The 21,887-nt window shown below is 44.4% G+C and overlaps 1 protein-coding gene across 3 annotated transcripts in view; it reads left to right on the forward strand.

The window, feature by feature from the left end:
- The window catches only part of IGFN1 (immunoglobulin-like and fibronectin type III domain containing 1), a 61,199-nt gene that overhangs the window by 33,017 nt on the left and 6,295 nt on the right, over positions 1 to 21,887 (forward strand). For all 3 annotated transcript variants that reach the window (XM_019546318.1, XM_019546319.1, XM_019546320.1), the window contains 11 exons: positions 108 to 1,298; positions 2,946 to 3,070; positions 5,432 to 5,573; positions 6,718 to 7,014; positions 7,487 to 7,786; positions 9,118 to 9,291; positions 12,388 to 12,516; positions 13,076 to 13,378; positions 15,013 to 15,101; positions 20,249 to 20,444; positions 21,098 to 21,397. In XM_019546318.1, coding sequence (XP_019401863.1) covers positions 108 to 1,298; positions 2,946 to 3,070; positions 5,432 to 5,573; positions 6,718 to 7,014; positions 7,487 to 7,786; positions 9,118 to 9,291; positions 12,388 to 12,516; positions 13,076 to 13,378; positions 15,013 to 15,101; positions 20,249 to 20,444; positions 21,098 to 21,397 — 3,246 coding nt within the window. The remainder of the gene's footprint in view (positions 1 to 107; positions 1,299 to 2,945; positions 3,071 to 5,431; positions 5,574 to 6,717; positions 7,015 to 7,486; positions 7,787 to 9,117; positions 9,292 to 12,387; positions 12,517 to 13,075; positions 13,379 to 15,012; positions 15,102 to 20,248; positions 20,445 to 21,097; positions 21,398 to 21,887) is intronic.

A 21,887-nucleotide genomic window follows, 5' to 3' on the forward strand; every position in this document is an offset into this window, starting at 1 on the left:
TAAGAGTGATGTACTGGATGTAGCCGGTGCTGGTGGTGCAGGTGCAGGGGGGGTGGGGTCTCTCTATGGTAAGGATGGTGTGCTGGGGGCCACTGGAACTGATGGAGGTGTTGCAGGAGGCATGGGGTCTCTCTATGCCCAGGATGGTATGTCAGGCAGAACAGGGGCTCATACTGGTGGTGCTGGGAAAATAGGGTCACATACTGGCATGGCCTCTGCGCTAAGTGGAACTGGTGAGAATGCTGGTGGTGGTGGTGTTGGTGGTCCAGAGGGGACAGGGTCCCTTTATGGCCAGGCTGGCATATTAGTTGGACCTGGTGTTGGTATGGGGGATTCAAGGGGACTGGGCACTCTTGATGGCAGGGGTGCTGTGCTAGGTGGAGTTGGTGCTGGTGTGGGTGGAGTAAGAACTGCAGCAGGTAAGGGTCCTTTGGCTGACAAGGATGCTGTGTTAACTGCATCTGGGGCTGGTGCAGGATTAGGAGGTGAGGAAGCGCTGGGTTTGCTCCGTAACAAGGATGCCATATTGAAAGGGGCTGGGGCTGGGGCTGGTCTGAGTGATGCGCAGGGATTGGAGTCTCTCTCTGGAAGGGATGCTATGCTACGTAGAGCTCGTGGTAGTGCTGGTGACGGGTTAGGAGGTGCAGGCAATCTGGGTGCTGTCCCTGGACAGGGTGGTAGAGGTGGTGCTGATGGTAGATCAGGAGGTGCTGGAGGGTTGGGTTCTGTCTATGGCAAAGATGACATGTTAGGTAGCACCAACGCTCTTACACAAGAGGGTTTAAGTGGTGATTGGGGCATGGGAACTCTTGATAGCAGAGGTTCTGCGGTAGGTGGTGCTGGTGCTGGCATGGGTGGTGCCAGTGGATTGGATTCCTTGCATGGCAGAGGTTCTGGGCTTGGTGGAGTAGGACCTGGGAGTGAATTCAGAGGAGCTGGAGGCATGGACTCATTTGATGGCAGAGATACTTTCTTAGGGGTAGCTGGTGCCAAAGGTGGAAATAGTGGTTTAGGAGGCTCAGGTTCTTCTTACGAGAGGGATTCTGCTTTTAGTGGGACACATGTTGATGCAGGGGGTAGATTATTTAATGAAGTGACTGATGGGAGGAAGTCAGGAGTTCCTGATGAAGGCTGGCAGGGTTATGAGCCAATGTCAGGCCTTCACAGTGGAGCCTTTTCTGGAGACCGAAGAAGACAGGTGTACGGCCTTGATGCCAGTGGACTGAGTGCAGATGAAAACTTGGGGAGTAGAGACAGGAAAGGAAGAGAAGGACGTTTTCCCCAAGATGATGTGAGAGGTATTTAATTTTTTATTGATAGATTACTTGTTTTTGCTCTGTTTTATATTCCTACTATTTATGCTCCCAATACTTTGGAGAGGATGGGTAGACTTGTGGTTCAGATCCAGGAGTGAGTGTTTGTATGTCCTACATGCTATTCCTGGCTGCCACAGATTTCCTCTGTGATCTTAAGCCAAGTCACTTGTCATTTAGAAGGGGTGAGAACTTACTCAGGTCCAGGTCCAATTAATTCAAAACTCCATTTCTAGCTGAACTTGATGGGGCTAGAAGAGGAGACTTTTGAAAATTTTGGTGCTAATATATTTGTGTTTCATTTCCTACATCTTGAAATGGGCATAATTTGATCAACTCCCAGGAAGGTGGGAAGAATGTCTATAAGGGCCCTAGCATTTAAAGGTATGATGAGTTCTGATCCCTGATCCCAACAATCATACCTTCTGCCATGCCACACATGCATGGGAGAAAGGGTGATTTTGTGATAGGGGATCAGATCCAAATTGGGCCCTTTCTACTTGCCAGTACTGGGGGAATCCAGGATTGTGACCTTGTGCTTTCCTGGCACCAGCAAGTAGAAAGCTGGGTGTCTGCAGCTCTAGGGCCAGGGCTGGCAATCAACTGACTGTTGGCTCCAGCCCTGGGACCACACTGGGGTCTTGAGCCATCCCCAGCGCAATCTGAGGCTAAGGCTGACAATTAGATCTGGATCTGGCCCTACCATGTCGTCAATTTAAGGTGCCAAACAAATCAGCCATAACAATGTTCTACATTCATAACATGTTAATTGCGGAATAAATGTAACATGTAGATGGGGCCTTAGAGTGCACTGAGATCCTGCCTAGACAATAGACCTATATTAATGACAGTTGTTGTATTTATTTTGTAGTCATTTATCTGGGACCCCTTTCTAACCCCAGCTCTAACAGACTCAAATTGGCCTTGCTTAGGAAATATATTAGTTCCCATGTATTTTCATGCATCATGTCTATAGTTCTTTGACATCTCTCAGTAATTTAAATTGGATCTTTTTTCCTTTATTTTTTCTATAATTACTTAATGCAAACATCTCAATTTTCAGCAGTCCTAAGAAACATTTCATGCAATGTTTTTGTTGCATTTTATTAAAATATAATCTTCAGAGGTCTTATTTATGTGAGTGGCCCTTATCTAACTAGTGCCACTGAAGTCAAGGCGGCTACTCATGCAAATAAAGGCTAGTTAAGTTAGTAAGTGTGAGATTTAAAATGCTAGATATCTCTGTTTGGAGATGATTCTTTTTATAGAAAGGAAGGATTAGGGTAAATTTACACACTCACTGTAGTACACTTGAAAACAAAGCATCTGTTAATGTATTTAGTCATCCATTCAATTAACTAGATTATTCCAGATCCTCAGTTGAAATCTATCAGCTTGACTCTATTTAAGTCAATAATGATTTAGACTGGCTGAGGATCTCACTCAGTGTTTTGGGATTATTACACAGTCAGCATTATGATGCATTTTTGTTTAGGCAGGTGCCTCTTCCCTCCACCTGCCTGTGTATTTTGTGTTGAGATGTTTCTCCGCCAGTTTGTTCTCTTATGCAGCAAAAGGTCTGCACATTTCTAGTGTGGGTTTTTTTTTTAACTTTCTTTCCTGTATGTTTAGAACCACGTTGCCATTTCAACAAACGATTATCAGATGTGCATGCCTTGAAAAGGAAGCCAGCTGAACTGTGTTGCAGTCTCAATAATGAGCAGATGGAAGGGACTTGGTTTAAAGATGGATTCAAGGTATTTGTTCAGTAGCTCATCATTTCCTCAAGGATGGAAGATTTCTTTAATTTGCAAGCTACAATTGTCATGAAATATTATGGCACAATCTTTTGTCATTCTGCCCTGCCTCTCTGCAGTGGGGTCTCTTGAAATGATCCCTCATTTTCCACAATAAGAAGAGGCACTAAACTAGCCTGCCTGGCCATTCAGCGCAGCCTCAGTGCAATTATACAAGAAGCTGTTTGCATCAAGCTTCCTAGTAGGATGTGGATAGGATTCCTCTGTGCTCTCAAAGCAGGACCATTTGCACTCTCACTGGCACTAAGAGGCTGCTATGAGTTTTCTTTTTCTTTTTCCTTACCTTGAGCATTGAAAATCCTTTGAATCAATGCTCAGCACATGCTAAGACCACACAAATCTGATGCAATGTCTGAATACAAGGCAGGAGAATAATTCAGGTTGCAAGGAGACGGAGGCTAAGACTGCAGGAGTTCAGAAGAAAGGTGATCCATTTACTGACAAGGTTTTTAGCTGTAGCTTTGGCCAGGAGAAAGAGGTCTCAGAGATATTATTCCTGGTTTAGAGCCTGATCCGAATTCCATCAAGGTCAACAGAAAAACTCTCTTTGACTTGAATGGACTTTGCGTCAGTCTATTAGTGGTCATATACCAGTCCATCAGAGCATATATGTAGTACCACCAGTTAAATAATCAATAAATAATAAGCAATACTGACCAAGATATAGGCTGTTTCTGGAGTGTAATAACCAGCTGAAGTGGAATTGAGAGTACAAGGCACAGATGATAAACTCTAGACAGTCACTGATCTCTTTGAAATGCCCAGTTTTTTTCTGCTACTTGCTATTATAAGTAAAACAGGCACAGACGTAGGGCCAGATTGTATTTCACCTACTGTGCATCTGAATGGACTTATGCACCTAAGTGTGATTCCCCCCCCACAACTTGCTCGAGTCCCTGAACATCCATAATTGCACTTGTGCAACTCAGTGCCATCTGACCCTTAAGACTGAGGCACAAAACTGCAGTGAGGAAGGGTAGGACCGATCTACTTTTTATTTTAGCAGTTTTTCAGGGGTTTGAGCAAGGTGGAATACAATTGCATGTAGGAAGCTAATAGGTAGAATAGAGTCTAGCCTGTGATGATCAGTTTAATTTGGCACATGAACTGTTTTCCTATATACTAAATCCAGTCAACAAAGCAAACATCTTCTTGCATGCTTTGTTAATCTTTTGGTCTGTGCTTGATCTTTCAACAGTTTGAAATGTTGAGATTCAAGTGCATTTTGGTGCTAGATTTGATGTACTGCTTAGCTAACCAGAGAAGTGATTGCTGGCAGACTAAGGCTACCATAATATTTGTTCTGATGGCAAAGAAAGTGTTAGAAGGGTTTTTGTGAGCACCTTATAAGAACTGGCCCAAAATTTCCCACTTGCATTTTTTGATGAGTAATGACACTTCAGATGAATAGAAAGGTAGTTAGTTGTGTTAGTCTGAAGTCAGCCAGAAGGCAGGGTAGATATGCACCGTTCTAGACAAACTAAATAAAATTATATATAAGAACACCAGCTTTTGTGAACCAAAGTTCACTTCATCAGATGCCGTGAAAGTGAAGGGCGGTGTAGAAAGCAGAGTGTAAGGAGAGAGCAATCGGAATACAAAAGACAAAAGAGGGGGGACTGCTAGGATAGAGAAACAAACAAGCAGTAAACCCATAGGAACAAAGTATGTTACAAATGCTAATCCAGGTAATGAGCTAAGAATCCATGGTCATGGTTTAAATTATACCAAACAGTCTAGTTTGTGAATGATTTCTTGTTCTGCAGTTTCTTGTTCAAACCAGGTTTTAATTTTTGTTTTGCCAGAGCCCAGGAAGGTTGAACTGTTCTGCCACAGACTCTAATGTCTTTCTGTGGCTGATGTCAGATTGGTATTTGTTCATTCTTACATGTACAAATTGCCCTGTTCATCTGATGTAGACAGAAGAGGGACATTGTAAGGAGATGGAGTTGCTGGTGAATGAACCTTGGATGTGGTACTCCTTGCTATTAGGTCCAGTGGTGATGTGGTCTGGATTGATCTGGGGGGCACGTTTCAACAGAATATAGACATTTTTTGCAACAAAATTCCATTTTTATCAAAAAGTTGGATTTTCAGGTTTTTAATTAAGCACTTTGCATTTGTGGATTTTTTCATGGGGGAAAAAAATCATTTCCTAACTAGTTCTTGTGTCTGGTCTTCATGGATTTATCAGTGCTGTGTAGCTATAACAGTAAAGAAGTTCCCATCTGGCATTTTTCCTGTCAAAGTGTTTGATAGTTCCTTCAAGGAAATAACATATTCTTGTCCTTTACATTGTAGCTAACAGGCATGGATGGAGTCTCTTTCAAAAAGGAAGGCCCAAACCACAGACTAATCATAGACAAAGTGGATGATGTTCATGCTGGAACGTATAGGTTTGAAGCTGAAGGCATCAAAACTGAAGCTAAAGTTTTTGTTGAAGGCAAGTTTGTCAAACTGCTTCATTGCCCAGAAAAAATACAATGCAGCCTCATCATATTGAAACCCAATGGGACCGGGACACATGTTCATTAAAAGAGGGTGTTTGACGTAATAAGCTTAGACAATTTTTTGCATCATCATAATGGGATTTTTAAAAGTGGAGTTTTGTTAGATACAAGAGTTGTTATGAGGCTGTACTGTAATGTTAAACGTGGATTGTGTTTACTCCATTCTTAATGAAGTGCAATGCCAGTATGTGCTTAAAATAAGAACATAGGACTGGAAGGCACCACATGGGATACTGAGTTTACTTCTATACTTGCAAGTAATGCTTTTATTAATAAAAACTAAAATATGTATTTAAGCTGGTGGGTGAAGGGAAGGCAGGAAGATGGTTCTTCTTGACCCTTACAGGTGACGAGTAGAAACCCTAAAGCATGAAAAGCAATACATTGGATGGTCTTGTGGTTAAAGAACTGACTCACCACATGGGTTTGTTTCTTAATTCATGGAGGAGATAGTGCATTTCCTAAACTTCAGTCCAAATGTTAACTGTGCAGCCCCTCCTGTTGTGTGAGGAAAAAGCAGTGGATGGACACTGGCTGATGGTAGGTATATGTTGCAAAGTGCACAATTTTATAACCAAGAGCGCTTGGCAGAACTGGAAAAAAACTTTGCACTTAAGTCAACATGTCTGTAATATACACCTCTCTGAATGAGCTGTGTTGTTAGCTCAAAGATTTTGATCAGCTGGAAATGCTTAAATTTGATCTAAAACTAGTGTTAGTTTTTTCTCGTGAGTGTTTAATTCTACTGCATATGAAGTTATGCAGTCAGCATAAGCATCACTGAAGCACTATTTTGAGGACTTTACTGATCTCTGGAAATTACCCCGGCGTACACATGCATGTATAACATATGGTAAATATGCAACTGAACACAAAGGTTCAAATGCTGAGAGTTTCTGAGCACCACTTGTACCATCATGATCTCCTGCGAATTGTATTGCTCTCAGACTCCCAAATGCCCTGTCAAATAATATTTAAATTCATCACCAGCAATTAGTACAGAGCATTCCAACTCTATTGGTTAGATTTCCTCTTTGAACTGCATTTATTAATGATTTTTTTTTTTTTTATGTTTAGATCCCCCAAATGTTGACAAGGATCTTCAGGAAAAACTGATGAAGGATCCTCTAGTGATCAAGGCAGGGCAGAGTGCTGTGGTCAAGATCCCTTTTGAAGGCCGGAAACCAGTCAAAGCAACATGGTTAAAGGATGGGTGTGAGCTCCTGGATGATGCCAGGATCCACACTGACAAAACTGATAACTTCACTCGGCTTTCTATTTCTAGCACTAACAGGAAGGACTGTGGGGATTACAAAGTGAAGCTCAGCAATGGGAGTGGAGCCTTGGAGGTCAACCTAAAGCTGGTAGTAACAGGTGAGAGCCTCATGATATTCATCCACCACTTTGTTACAAGGCTTAGAAAGAAGACCTTGTAAATCACTGTTGGGATCTCTTGAAAGAATCACCAGAAAGAGCCTAATTGAGAGCAGTTGCATACTCGGAAGGAGAGGAAAAGGGCCCTTCTTTCACTGATGCTTGTACAGAAAGATGCTTTCAAAAGTATCTGAAAGCTGGCTGGGTTTGGTTTTCTCCTAATAAAGAGAAAGACAGTGAGGTACAACATTCCCAGTTCTGAGCAGGACTGAAGGCCTTCAGCTCTCACTAACTTTAACAGGACTTGATGTCACTTGGCAGCTCCAGGGCTTGCTTGGTGCCTTGCTGGCTCAAACGATCATTGGATTGATATGGCTGCAGATTTACCAGCTCTGACTTTGCTCCTTCATTAGCTTACCTTTAGAATAATTCCTTAGCCAACTTGCATTTTCAGTTTTATTTCTCCTTTCAGACAGGCCACAACCACCGATGGGCCCTATAGAAGTGGTAGATAGTTCCATAACTGGCATCACCATCAAGTGGAAGCCCCCAAAAGACGATGGGGGCAAACCAGTGCTCAGCTACGCCATTGAGAGACAGCAAGTGGGCAGACAAACCTGGCTGACAGTAGGAGAAGCAGATGGGAGCAGCACCACTTTTACTGCCAACAAAGTGGAACATGACAAAAGCTACTGCTTTCGGGTGCGAGCGATAAATGCTGAGGGGACCAGCGAGCCATTAGAGTCAGGCGAGGTGATGGCTGCAACCAAAGGTAAGAGAAAGAGCTTTATGTAAATGCATGCTATGGCCAAGGGAGACTTTTGCTATGAAAGCCAAAAAGAAAAAGCCAAAAAGCTTAGCTCAGGTTGAAAAGAAAGGTTGCAAGATTGGCTGCATTACTGACATTATGATTTCTTATGAAAACTGAGTTTCTTGTAAATCCGGATGATTCTGAATAAGATCTGTTTTGAGCTTTGGGAAGCATTCCAACCTGAATCTCAAAGCAGGGTCCACCACGGGATTCATGTGTGGACCAAAGCCAAAAACATTTCCGCAGCTTACTGCAAAGAGAACCCAGTAGGTCTTTATCTTATTTATGCTTTCGGCCAGTCTTTCCCAAACCTTGCAAGTCAGGCCTCTTGTGCCCCGCTCCCAACCACCTTACTTTAGCCTCTGCTTTCCTTGCCACGGTTCTCTCACACCTCCTTACTCCATCCACCAATTTCCTTGCCACTGATTCCCCTTGCTGTGGCAATCGCAATCCCTGGTGAAGGGAATCAGCAGCTGGAAAAGCAGCAGCAGTAATAGTGGTGGTAACAGCAGCTGAAGATCAGGGGGTGCAATCGCTGCTGAAGTAGGGGGGATGCCACCAGTTGCTACCATGAGTTACAGCCTCCCTCCACCCTCCGGGGGCAAGTTGCACAGTTTGGGAAATGCTGTCTTAGGCAAATGAGTCTCCCAAAAGGACATTCAATGGCTTCATCTTTATTCAAAACAATTCTCAGATCACAGCTCAGTCAGTTCTGCTGTAGGAGCTCCCTCTAAACCAAATATTTAAGGTATCTTGTGAATAAAACATGAAGAAAAAATCAGAGAGAAGATCTCATTCTTTTTCCCCCTTTTTTCTTCACATCCATCCCTGCAATCTTCTTTCCCTCCTGCCTTTCTTCACCCTTTTCAAATCTCATTTTGTGCTAAGATATTTTAAAACAATTTTTGCATTAATTGCTGATAGTTTTACTCTCCCTCCAGCACTGTTTCTTATATTCAGGGAAAGAAGTGGGATTCTATCAGTTTTCCTCGATTTCCCTCAGGAAAATTTTGTCTTTCCTTCTCTGTAAGAGCATCGCCCAGCATTAGCAGTAGGGGGCTGCTCATGAAACAGCCAACTTCAGGACCCTGGATGAGTTTCTTCTTCTGTGCTCCCAGCTCCTGGCTGTCCCAGGGAATAAGAGACTGAGTCTTAGATATTACTCATACCTTCCAAAATTACCCCATCAGGATATATTTAGCAAATCATGGAAAAAGCTAGCTCTCAGAACTTTATTGTCTTGTGAATGAGCAGAAATACCTGTTAATAATGAAGCACTGATTTTTCTTTAGTTTTCCCTGGCCCCCCTGCTCCTCCTAAGATTGTAGAGACCAGCAAAGAGGCCATCAAACTGTCTTGGGCAGTGCCTGACAAAACAGGAAATTCCCGAATCCTGGGATACGTTGTTGAGAAACGTAAGAAGGGCAGTAGCACCTGGGTACCTGTCACTGATCAGCCAATCACAGGTAAGCACCTCAGAGCTTGAAACAAGCTCCAGAAAGGCAAGAAGACTAGATGGGTTAATGGATAATTCCATTTTGACCTATTATTTGCTGTGGACTGGTGGCCAACAAATGTTACTATCGAGACATGTTCAGTGACCTCTGTGTAGGGGCATGAATCAGTGAACTCTTTCTGGTTGCTAGAGGCCAGATCCTATTCCAGCTATTAAACACTTCAGTGGACTTTGGTGCCTAAGCGTGATCCCTTTCCACCCTGCTTGAATCCCTGAACAACCATTAATGCAAACGATGGATGGTTCCTCTTCCTGCTCACTGCTTTCTGTGACTGAGTCTGAAATGTGGGATGGTGGTGTATTACAAAAGTAGGCACTTGTTAACACTTTTTAAGGGACTTGAGTAGGGTGGAACAGGATAATTAGGCTCCTAATAGTGGGAATAGGATGTGGCCTTAGGGTGATTCTTTCCTGGTCATGTAAGTGTCCAGATTTGCTCACCTATGTGCCCCACTTACACAGACATTGCAATTCTGTTCCTGGATGTGTAACCCTGTGCACAGGGATGACTGGACTACACATGGGACATGAACTGGAAACAGTGCAAGAGCCCTCCTATCGCACAGCGCTCTAAGGAATACATTACAGATTAGCCATTTTCTAGTTTCTTCTCTGGTGGCTTTTTTGAAGTTGGCTCCCTGGGACCCCCCAAGAAGGGGGAATGTGGGGCCAGAAAGAAAGGAGTATGCCAGAAGCTGTGTGGCTGTATTGGCTTGGCAGGGAGGGGGACTTTAGTTCTAGCCTGAAATTTTCTCCCTGGTAGAACAGAAACTTCCACCCATACTATCCTCCATTGACTTTTTTACTCCATGACAATGTTAACAGCTGAACTTCAAAATGAGCGCTGAAGCATCCCTTTCTAATTGAGTGGTTTGTGGTGAGGTTGTTAAAATGCCTTGCTGGGAGGTCAGAAGAATCAAGATTCAAGCCTGTGGGTGAGGGAGGGCTAAAATCCAGACTCCACCTTCCAGAGGAATAGTCTAGTTACTGAACTATGGGGAGAAAAAGATAGACCCCTCATTTTCCTGGGAGTCATTGGGATGGAAGTAGGGAATGGACATATGCATAGATAGCCCTTTTCCATTTCTGCCTCTAAGTTTGGTAGTCATGGGTTTCAGTTAAACTTCATTTTTGGGCATCTAAGGTCAGTATGCATCCACAGGGGCAATGGTGGTGGTATGGCCAGACCCCCTTTTAGCTATGCGGCACATGCAGTGCACTCACCAGCATGTCAGTGCAGCTTATGCCAGAGCTCTGCCTGTGCTACGAGGTGCTGATCAGGTGGGATGTGAAAGGCAGTGGTGCTCACCCCCTTGGCTCCATATTGTGTGAAAGCAGGGCTCTGGCCAAGGTCACCACCAGTCAGCTGGTGAGCTCAGAGAGCTCATGGACCATGCAGAGCTGTAGCAGGAGCTCCATTAACATGCTGGTGAGCTCAGAGAATTTGCTGTCATCCAGGACTGCAGTGGCCATACCCTTCTCACCGCAATCCTGGATCTGCCCATGGGCATCCATACAGGCTCCAGTTAGTACTGTGTATGCCCAATTCATGCGACCTATGTTCAGACATAGCTATCCACATACACAGACCTATGTGCCCAAAATCAGAATTCCAACCTGAGCAAAAGAGGCATTTTTGGCACTAAGATGACCAAAAATGCCGTATAGCCCAAACCTGGACACTAGAAAGGAAGTACCCTAAGTGTCTGTAGTACTAAACATGCCCTCATAACTGGTTCTGCTGGGCCATTTGGGTTTCTCTTCAGAGTCAAGAGAATGAATAAGTCATGGAGCTGGAATTCTCTTCTAACCCCAGGAGGAGGTGTGGGAGGGTGTTGGGGATCCTTCCAAGTTTGTGAATAAATATATTGTTGGTGAAAAAGGGGGGATCTTTCATGGCTGTTGTCTAGCCTGCAGCTTTTCTATGGGTAAGTTGGGCACTTCAGCTTCCTGGATAAGCAATCAGGCACCTTTCACTTCTGATGTGGAAGTTCTGTCTTTGCTAATCATGCTGGGAATGGGGAAGGTGGGAATTTAGGGTGCAGACAGAAGTGTAGCTTCCCGCTGTAACTGAGAGCACTTTTCAGGAAGCGTTTTAAGTTGCAATGATCTCCTCCCCACCAGCCAAACAGAAGTTCATTGTTGGTTGGTTCCAGGGGGAGTGAAATCTGGCTGCTAGCTACCAGCAATGGCTGCTCCTCTCTTCCAGCCTGTCCCTGTTTTCAGAATGGGCGGGGAGAAAGAGAGCACAGGGAGCTCATTTTAGGGGTTACCCAGTCAGCTCTGGATGGTGGGTGGGTGAAATAGAGCACTCTTACCCCAGACAGGGGCTCCAATACACCCACCCCACCCTCCAGCAGGGCCTGAAAACCCCCCAGACTGAACTCCCTCTGATCCCTTTCCTCCCTCCCATTCTGAAAACATCTCAGAGGCTAGCAGGCAGGCAGACACAAGTTACAGAAGATGCCATGGTTTGAAATGTCTTCATCTCCAGATTTTCATCTGACTGGCCATTTTTTAAGTGGTCTGCAGACATGCACTCATGTTGGTCATGGCTATAGATCGCTTTCGGTGGTCAGATTGGGCAAAAGTTGTCACTTCTGTCTGTGCCTTTATTGACGCAAGGAAGGCAGGTAGGCAGAACTAATGACTCTAAGGGCTCCAAGATGTGTTTGTCTATTGTCAGTTATCTCTCGGATGCAGACAAGGTCGTCTTATCTCCTGTATAAGAATTCAGGGTCATCACTAGAGTTTTTACTCTTTACCGGACTTCCTCATTAGCGCTCAAATGGCTTTTGAGCTGAAAAGAAGGTGAACGTATAATAAGAAAGACCTGAAAATATGTGTGCACTGGTGAAAGGAGGATGGAATGAACAGAGAGAGCACTTAGAAGAAGACATATGTTCCTTTTAGGCTGAAGGGTAGCCCAGGATGTAGAGTGAACAAGTGAACATTGTACAGGAACAAGTACAGGAACATTGTCCAAGTGAATCCTTCTGTGGGTACTGAGCCAGAATTTTAAGTATCTGATCTTTTTCTTCCACAGAGAGGAAGTGGAAAGTGACTGACCTGAAGGAAGGACTGCAGTATGAATTCCGCGTGACTGCCATCAATGCTGCTGGTACTGGCGAGGCCAGCGCACCATCAGAATCTGTCTTTGCTCAAGATCCCATGGGTAAGTTGCCCATTTGTCCATTCAGCAGTGGGAGGCAGACAGTGGGGTGGCAGGCTGAGATGTTAAGTCTGGGGAATTGTATCAATCTGTGTGGCAGTGCTTGTCAGGTGCTTTACAGTGTATGCTTGGTGAACTTAAATGCTTGAAGAATATTCAAAGATCAAGAATTCACTGTTTGTATTAGAGAGGGATGGGGAAGGACTTTCTTGGTGTTGGGTAGGCAGATATGGGGCAAAATCCCCAGTGGGCTGCAGGAAAAGGAGGGTCAGACTCCCCTATTCTACGTGTGGGGAGTCTTGTATACCCTGGGAGTGGGATTTCTGTGTGCTGCAAAGGGGAAGAAGACAACATTTCTAGGATGTTGTGTGCTAGGCAGGAGCAGGATTCCCAATACATTTCAGAGGAATGAGGATGGAATTTCAGTATGCTGCATGGAGCATAGTAGGATAGCTAGCTAGTGTGCTGCAAGAATGCTGAAATGGATGACTCTATGTACTGAATGAGGACTGGAGGCAGGAATCCTAGGCCACCAGGCTCTAAATAAACTTTCCCTTTCTAGATCCTCCAGGTCACGTGAGGGACCTTAAGGTGACCAATGCTGATTACACCAGCATTGCGTTGGCATGGACAAAACCCAAACCAGAGGATGGGGGTGAAGTTAAGGGCTATATAGTAGAGATGCGATCGTCTAACAACCTCAAGTGGACCCAGTGTAACACTCAGCCCCTAAGGATGACAACGTATACAGTGAAAGGCCTGGAACCCAAAGAAATGTACTTTTTACGGGTGAGGGCTGTCAATGATGGGGGCACTGGTGAGGCTGTAGCACTGGACACTGGTATCCAAGCCATGCCGCCTATTGGTAAGATAAACCACGCTTCCACTGCCATGTATGTGATAAACCCACAGGTGCAGATCACACAGTTAAAATCATGGGTTCTCTGTCTACAGGTGGGTCGACTATTGGAGACTTGTGTTGACAGAAGCCATTCAGGATGGCAATATATATTTTCCTGGTTGACTAGGTGGCCTTTTTTTTCACTTACTCAACTGGATGTATTGTCTTTAGGTGGTCAGTACTGTGTGCATAGACACCTAAGAAGCCATGTAGACTGGCAACAAAATATGAGTGAGACGGTCTTTTCTTTTCCTCCATTCACCTGGGAAGCTGGAGGTCCTAGGTTCTAGTCCTACCTCATCCAGAGGTGATTCAGACCTAAATCTCTATGACTTCCCAAGGAAAGAATGGAACGTCACTCTCACTGTGTCACTGAGACACAGAAGCCTGGTTTAGATGCTATCCTAGACTGCACGGAGTTGACACAGATCATTTTGCTCCTATCCAGCACACTGGCAATTTATTTATTGGCTGGCTTAAGTAGAAATTTAGCGGTGGGGTTATTTTAGAGGCTCATTATGATTCAAGGCCACTGAATATTGTTGACTTTGGATTTATGATCCAGATACCTTATTCCAGGTGGACCCAACCCCTCAGACTGACCACAACCTTTCCCTTTGATAATAGGCAAATTGTATTGATGCACAGTGATAGCAGATAAGAATAATGCTGGCAAGGCAAACAAATTCTATATTTACCAGTACTAGGGTTGTCACAGTGGGAAGGTACATACATCTGGCCAATATACAAGTTTCATCCTGAGGCTCTTTCTTGAATGTCAGATGTCAGCAGCCTGGCGCAGTCACCCCACTGGGTGGGTGGGACAGGCTGGTGGTGTGCCCCCTGTCAGTGGTGGTCTTGGGTTCCCCCTTCAGGGACCCTTTGCTGCTCTGAAATCCCTCCTTTTGCATTCTTTTCTCCCTTCTGATGACTCTTCGTCTCCAGATACTGTTGATTAGTTTCCCTGTGGTTGTCATGCTGTCCACGGTCTGTCCTATCAACATACTTTTTTGTTTTACTAGCCTATTACATATACACATTTTAATTTGGTTGTTTACCCATCTTCTAATTTGGTCTGTCCACCAAAACCAGAAATCTCAAGGGATCTGCAGTTGGGCACTGTGACCTAATGCCACCTTATTTCATGTTATGCAAAAGTGTGGTACATGTCTTCAATTTCCCAACCTGTGTGTCTGCTGGCTTTAGACACAGTGGGCCTTGAAGGAAACTTTGTTTCAAACAGGTTTTTTAGAAATCAATTAACCTTTGCCATTCCCCTGGACCATTGTTTTAATACAATATTTACTTCATTTGCCCTTTTATGATACTCTGTTGAAATGCGGGTTTGTGAATACATCTTTACAATAGTTTCTGTCATTTGGTGATCAGTGATAAATAAATACAGAAATATGATTGCTAAGACATTGCAAAAGCTCCATTAACACCATATAGCTGCATACTTGTCAGCCCGGCAGCTGGCCAAAAGTAAGAAGCAACTTTAGAATACTGGACATGATATTTTTTGTGTGTTCAAATCAGTCTATTGTCTTGTAATAAGATATTGCTTTTAATTGTGTTCAATAATTTTTATCTTCCAGTTACGCCCAAATTCCTAATAGATGACACTGTGAAAAGCTTTATGATTGTAAAAGCTGGAAACTTCATCCGAGTGCACATTCCCTTTGAAGTAGGTCTTTGAGTACATTTTTAAGAGGTCTTCCCTCTATTTTTGTGGTGTAACATATACCTATATAGATAAGATTCTATTTATTCCTGAATCTGCTGTGAATTTTTTACATGTCTTGAGCCAAGTAATCTAAAACTAGTTCATAAAACCTGGCTTGTGGTTTATCTACATTTGTAAAACAAGGAGGGAAACGTTGGTGTCTGGTCACACGGTAGCTATGAAGTTAAATTCATTTTTGTAAAGTACAGTTCTCTGAGGTCCTTGTATACTATCTTGCACTATGGTCTCAGATTTTCATGTATGAACCAAGAACTTTTTTTCATTCTTCCCCCCGTCGCTTCCCTTGAGAGGACTGAAGGTAGGGATTTGAAAATATCCTGCTGAGTGGGTTCACCAAGCTACATAAGAAGAGTCATGGGATTTAGCTGCATTTTATGTGAGAGCTACAGATTTGATTTGGGCAGGATACAAAATGGCTCCTTAAGTACCTTGAACTTAGACTTCAGAACACTTTAAAATTCAGTGTCTGATCCCAGGAGGGTGATTCAGTTAAAAAGTAAAAATAAAGGGTTGGGGAGCTAGTCCACCCTTCTCCCCACCCCTGCCCCGCAGTCAGCTGCAGAGAGGTCAGTGTCACTAAAGGCTGATTTACAGAAATCTATTTACAGATCGGGGAGATGCCTAGAGGTAGCCAATAGGAAATGCTGAAATTCTGCTCCTCTCTGGGGTCTGGCTCCTGGCTGCATTTTAGGAGTCTCCATCTACTCAGAATCCAGAGTGTCTTGTCCTCATCCAAGGGTAGGTGCCTGATTGACTAAGATCCTGGTGATGGTGGTGCTGCCACTCACCTTTCATGTGATAGCATAATGCAGTGGTTCTCAACCTTTTAAGACTAAAATTATCCTTCATTAGATTCAAGGCACCCCTTGGAACATGCCAACTCTTAGCTTTCACTAGTTTCTTGACTACAGAAAATAACAGAAAAATTATTCTGTTGCAAAGAATTCAGAAAGATCAAAACAAGTGACAATGGTTTTAGGGTTGCTGGTTGTATCCATGTTGGTCTAAGGACATAGGCAGACAAGGTTCTTTGGGTAAATGTGGTATTTTTTATTAGAGCAACGAAATAGTTGGAAAAAATTGTTCTTTGCAAATTTCCAGGTGCAAACACCTTTCTTCAGGCAAGGGGGAGTTTGTTGTTGCTTTTTGTGTTGGGTGGAATAGAAGCCAGTATGGATTCCTATTTGAAATCTCTGGATTTATCTTGTGAATTGTGTGTAGGAGTTTACACAGCAAATATGGTGGCATCTTTAAAGGTCACCCTGGAATAGCATTTAGAGCACTTGCTTAGGAGAGTGCATTACTAGGCCCTCTCCAGTATAAGGTGATTCAAACCCATAACTCTGGTCCCCAGGAGATGGCCCTAATGAGAAAGCTATGTAATAGTAGAGGGGCATGTTACACTATTCCTGCTGAAACTAGAGTCCTGGTTAGGCAAGAGTCACAGGACCAGAAAACGGCGGTCGTCTAACTCTGTAGCCTAGCGTTTTGACACTCAACTTTGAGGAAGGAGACCTGTGCTTCGATTTGTTCCTAGCACTACTTTCCCATTTTGTATTAAACAGTCTTTAAACAAAAACAAAAATAATACTGATGGCAGGGACTAGACCTTAAATCAGCCTAAATCGGGAGAGTGCCATAACCACTAGAATATAGTTAGGCTCTCTTGCTGCTTCTGGCCACCTAATTTTTGGGGCACTTGTACATGTGATGAAAATTGGCCATTTTTGCGGTTTAATAGTGGCACGCTGTACACGTGCAGGGTTTTTTTACGTTTTAAATGAGTTTGCTATGCTGCGAGCTAAACCACATACACGTGTAGTTTAGTTTGCAAAGTAGCTATGTGTAATGTTGTAGCCTTTGACAGCTCCCCCTGCTCCCCACCTCCCCACCCGCCATGGGAGTGGCGGGCTTAAGACAGAAGCAGTGAGGGGCCCTATCCTTTTTTTTTCCCCCGGGGAGTCTGCCCACTTCTTCTGTGGCTGGGGGTGAGATGCCAGCAGGCCCTGAGATGCAGGGGGACCCAGACCTTCCCTTCATGGTAATGGTACCCCTTGGGCAGCACCTGCCCACTAGCAGCCCACCCAGGTGTCCCTGGGGGGGCACTGCCACCACAGAAGAAAGGACCGGGGCCTCCTGCAGCTCAGGGGTCACTCAGCCCGCCAGCAGCTTATTCCCCAGCCATGGGAAATGTGGGCAGGCTCTGCAAAACAAAAAAAAGAATTAGGCCTTTCACTGTAACAGTGACAAAAGTCACCAAACTGAAATGCTGGGTTTTTAATAGTCAAAATTAAAAACCTACCATTTCAATTTAGGGGTCTAAATCCCTGTCACGTGTACAAGCGGCCTTGGATTCTTGGCTGAACAGTGTTTCCAGCTTCAGTGGAAAGTGCAGAGAATGGGCTCAGGCAGTTATGGACAAGTTCCCAGAGGTGGAAGAGGATGTAGAACAGTTTTTTGCTTCCTAGACAAGGGCACTAACTTTTTGACTATTATGTAGAAAGTGCATGGCAGCAGCTCCTTCTCTGTTTAAGTTCTTGAGTGAAACAACTGTAGCTTCTGTGTGGTAGACATGCTTTCCATGCTCAGGGCACGCCTATTGGATCGGACACCTTTGCGGACCTAGGTGAGAAATTAGAGAGATTTAGGGTCAGATCACATCTGGATGAGGTAGGAGAGATGTGTTCAAACTCCTGTGGGTGATGGGGGAGCCTCGAACCTGCACCTTCTCTTTCTTATACAAGTGCCCTACGTCAGAGCCATTTGGGCTAAGGCATGGGAGATTCCTTCTTCTGTCTAAAACCTTCCTAGTCCTAGGTTTTTGCAAGGCAGAATTTTGTACCAGGACTAGTAGCGTTGAGGCAGGGTGCTAATTAACTGATTAATTGAGGCAGCTTAGCAAAACTGCTCAATAAATGAACAGGGGTAGAGCCCCAACTTTCATCAGGTTGTTAGCCTGCAGCCTGGCTGTAACCTGACCTGATATACTTAATTAAGAACAAAGAAACAACACAAGATCGTAGAAAGTTAGGGTTGGAAGGGACCTCAGGAGGTCATCTAGCTAGTCCAACCCCCAGGTCATCTAGTCCAACCCCCATGGAGGGATGATAACAATAACTATGTTCAACAAATGACAACAATTCAACAACAGTCGAATATCAATTGCAGCAACACAGTATACGTACATGAATAGCACTCCAAAACCAGTACTCACCCAAAAGAGGGTGCTAGACATCAATATCAAGCTCCGACTTGCTGTTGGCACTTGCTGCAGCTGCACCTATCACAGCCTTGGACAGTCACTGCAGAGCGTTACCTCCCCAGACCCTCACCTTACATCCACTGACTGTTCAGGCACAGACACAGACCCACGGATGAGATATCGGCTGCTCTGAGCCCTTGCTCACTCTGCATTTGATCTGTGCTCACGCTCTCAGACTCCCTCCTTGGAGTCCCAGCTGCAGGCGTTCCTTGTTCAAACCTTCGATGGCCATCAGACAGACCACACCAGCACACATCTGCTTGCATGCAGTGCCACATCCCACATACACGGTTGCACCCAGCTTGAGGTGCAACCCCTTTTTATAAGCCTCGCTCCACTGATACCTGTCAGTCATCCATACAGCCAATCATACGTCCATGCACACGACACTCATGCCATTTCACACAGCACGCTTCTGTGCACACGACACGCATTACCCAGGTAAATGTAATGTTGACTTCATAGGTAGGAACCCACTGAATTCACGATGGGAGTGAGCTGCTCAGCAGCTCCTATAATTTTGGAGGTTTTCCTGTGTACCCCCACACTGTTGATTGGTAGAGCAGCTCCACTGCTCGCTGCTCACTCCTGATTGGTGGGGAGGTAAAACCCATAGGTTTAAATATAGCACTGTTTTTGCTGTTCACCGCTGATTGGCCAAGGGGCCCTGGCAGCCCTGCTGTCTGTTGCTGACCAGATGGGAGGCAAAAAAAGCACCATATTTAATTTGGCCTCCCCGCTGATCAGGAGTGAGCAGCGACTGATGGAGGAGGGGCGCAAGGGAGACCCTGCAAAACCAAATTGATGGCGGGAGCAGGGTGCGCACCTGTGCGGTGGCTCCTTTTGCAGGTCCCTGCATGCCTTGCCACCACCCGCTGCTCACTGCTGATCAGCGGAGAGGTGAAAACAGTGGTTTTAAATATGGTGCTGTTTTTGCCTCCTGTCTTGTCAGCAACAGACACCGGGGCTGCCAGGGCCCCTTGGCCAATCAGCGGCAAGTGGCAAAAATGGCAACATATTTAAAACTAGGGCTTTTACCTTGCTGCTCATTAGGAACGGCAAGCAGTGTGGCCCCTTTGCCAATCAAGGGAACCCAAGGAGCCACTGTGCAGCCCATTTCCACCATGAATTCGGTAGGTTTCATGGGCTTGCCACCCAAACCAAGTTACCAATCTGAGCATGCTTGGACCTCAAAACTAGGTCACAGTTCAATAGTTCAGACTTTCTAGAGCCTTCCTGAGCCAAACACTGCTGAGCATGCACAACCAGAGACCATTCTCTAACAAGATTGGGGACACTGAGCTTAACAATAGCAATCGCCTCAAATGTCAGTAGAGGAAATCTAGGTAGGACATTAGGAAGAACTTCCTGAACAATTTATTCTGTAGCCTATGTGAGGAAAGGAGCAAACTTGTGGGCTGATCTCAAGGTGGAATTTGTAAATTCTACACTGATCTCCGCCGCCAGGTTTAATTGACTGAAAGTCACTGTAAAATGACATCTTACGGAGAAAGTCCTAGGAGGAAAATGGAGTGACCCTGCATAGAAGTCACCTTTTCCCTCCAAAAACAGAAGTTGCCTTTAATAGAAATAATTTTGCTTACCTATCTGTTCTGAACTAATGTCTTCTGTCTGATTTGGTAGTACAGAAGCATATCAAGGCAACATACTTTTTGTTGGCCATAGCCTTTGGGGCAACAAAATCAGAGAAACAAGAAAGGGCTAACAGCATATCTGGGAGCTAAAGTGAGGAAGCTGGAGGTGTACCAAATGCAAATACAAAGGAAAAAGCAGATTGTTTGCATATACTATTCCTGTTTAATAGGCATCTCCAGCTCCTGAGGTGACTTGGCTAAAGGATGGGCTTTCCTTACCCAAAAAGGCCATAACAACCACCAAACGTGGCCACACTCAACTGGTGATTCCAGCAGCTGAATTTTCAGACAGTGGGATCTACTCTATTTTGCTCCAAAATGAGTTGGGGAAACGAGAATCGTTCAGCTTCCAGATCCAAGTCACAGGTAACCTGTAGAACAGATGCTAAGGGAGAAGGTATTAAATAAAACAAACACTGCAAGTTTTGATGGAGTTAAGAACTACAGTCAAGGAAGAAGACTACAATCTTCCATGACACTTCAGACCACGGGATCATCTAGGGCAGGCCTATGGATTATTGAAAAACATTTATTAAATTATAGGCTGTGTTCTGACCCACAGCACCCATGTAAATGAAGCCATGTTCCATGGAAGGGTCAGGTAATAGACCCTGTTGTCCTACCCATGCACTGTGAATGTCAGTCAATAATAAAACAAGATAGCAATGTCCAATCATAATTATTATACTCCAGTTAATTCCACCCTTAAACAGCTGTGTATATAAACACATCTGTACCAATGCTCATAATCTACGTTTATCCATAAGAAGAGAAAGAGTCTTAATATTGCTGTGTTACCCAACATCAATCTAGTTAATGGCAAATTTTCCTTTGTTAGGTGGTGGGGCCTGCATATTTAGGAAAAGATCAGAATTACTTCCCTTCCAATGAAGTTTATCTAGCCACAGTTTTTAGAATGTCTGCCCCTAATGATTTTATGAGATTACAATTGAGTTATTATAACAATTCTGTACCTTTTTTCCTCTACTCCTCTGACAATATTTGATTTCATCTTACAGATATCCCAGAGTCGCCTGGTCCTATTCAGTTGAAAGAGAATGTCCCCAATACAGTTACAATAACATGGGAGCCCTCACCAACTGAGAAGCGGGAAAGTAACCTCTACTATATGGTCATAAAATGTGACTCCAGAAATGGCCACTGGCAGGTGGTGGGTGACCTGATCTACACTAATAAGTTTACCCTCACCAAAGTCATCCCAGGCCGGGAGTATTACTTCAGGGTTGTGGCAAAAAATTACATGGGATCCAGCGATCCATCTGAAACTGTGCAGCCCTGGAGCGTTCAAAAGGAAAAAGGTAAAAAGGCTTTAAAATTTTTATCAGTGCACTTTTGTGAATGAATCCCAATCCTTTATGTATGCAGTTTCCCAGGAGGAGAGTACATTGAAATACCCTAAGAAAATTCTGTTGACTAAGGAAGTCTATCTCCTGCTGGACTGGCATGTTTACAGATCAGCTAGGCTTCTTCATTCCCACTTTACCACCAACTTATATCACTCATATGATAAAAGGTTTTAAGAGAAATAATTTCCAGAAAACTCTGAGATTTAAATTCTCCAGAAACCAAGGACTCAACTTGATTCATGAGGGCCTGGAAAATTTTGAGAGGAAATTATGGAATCCAGCAGGACATTGGCAACTGAGATTGGCCGCTGTTCGTGGCATCTGTGGGTGGTCACCGGTCAACACCCCATCCCGCCACTGCTGACGTTGCCAGCGGGGTCTGCGGGTGGTCACCTATCGCCACTCAGCATTTGCCACTCCCCTCGCCCATCACTGCCAATGC

This window comes from Crocodylus porosus, unplaced genomic scaffold, assembly GCF_001723895.1.
Source record: "Crocodylus porosus isolate Cpor-Errol unplaced genomic scaffold, CroPor_comp1, whole genome shotgun sequence".
NCBI classification, from domain to species: Eukaryota; Metazoa; Chordata; order Crocodylia; family Crocodylidae; genus Crocodylus; species Crocodylus porosus.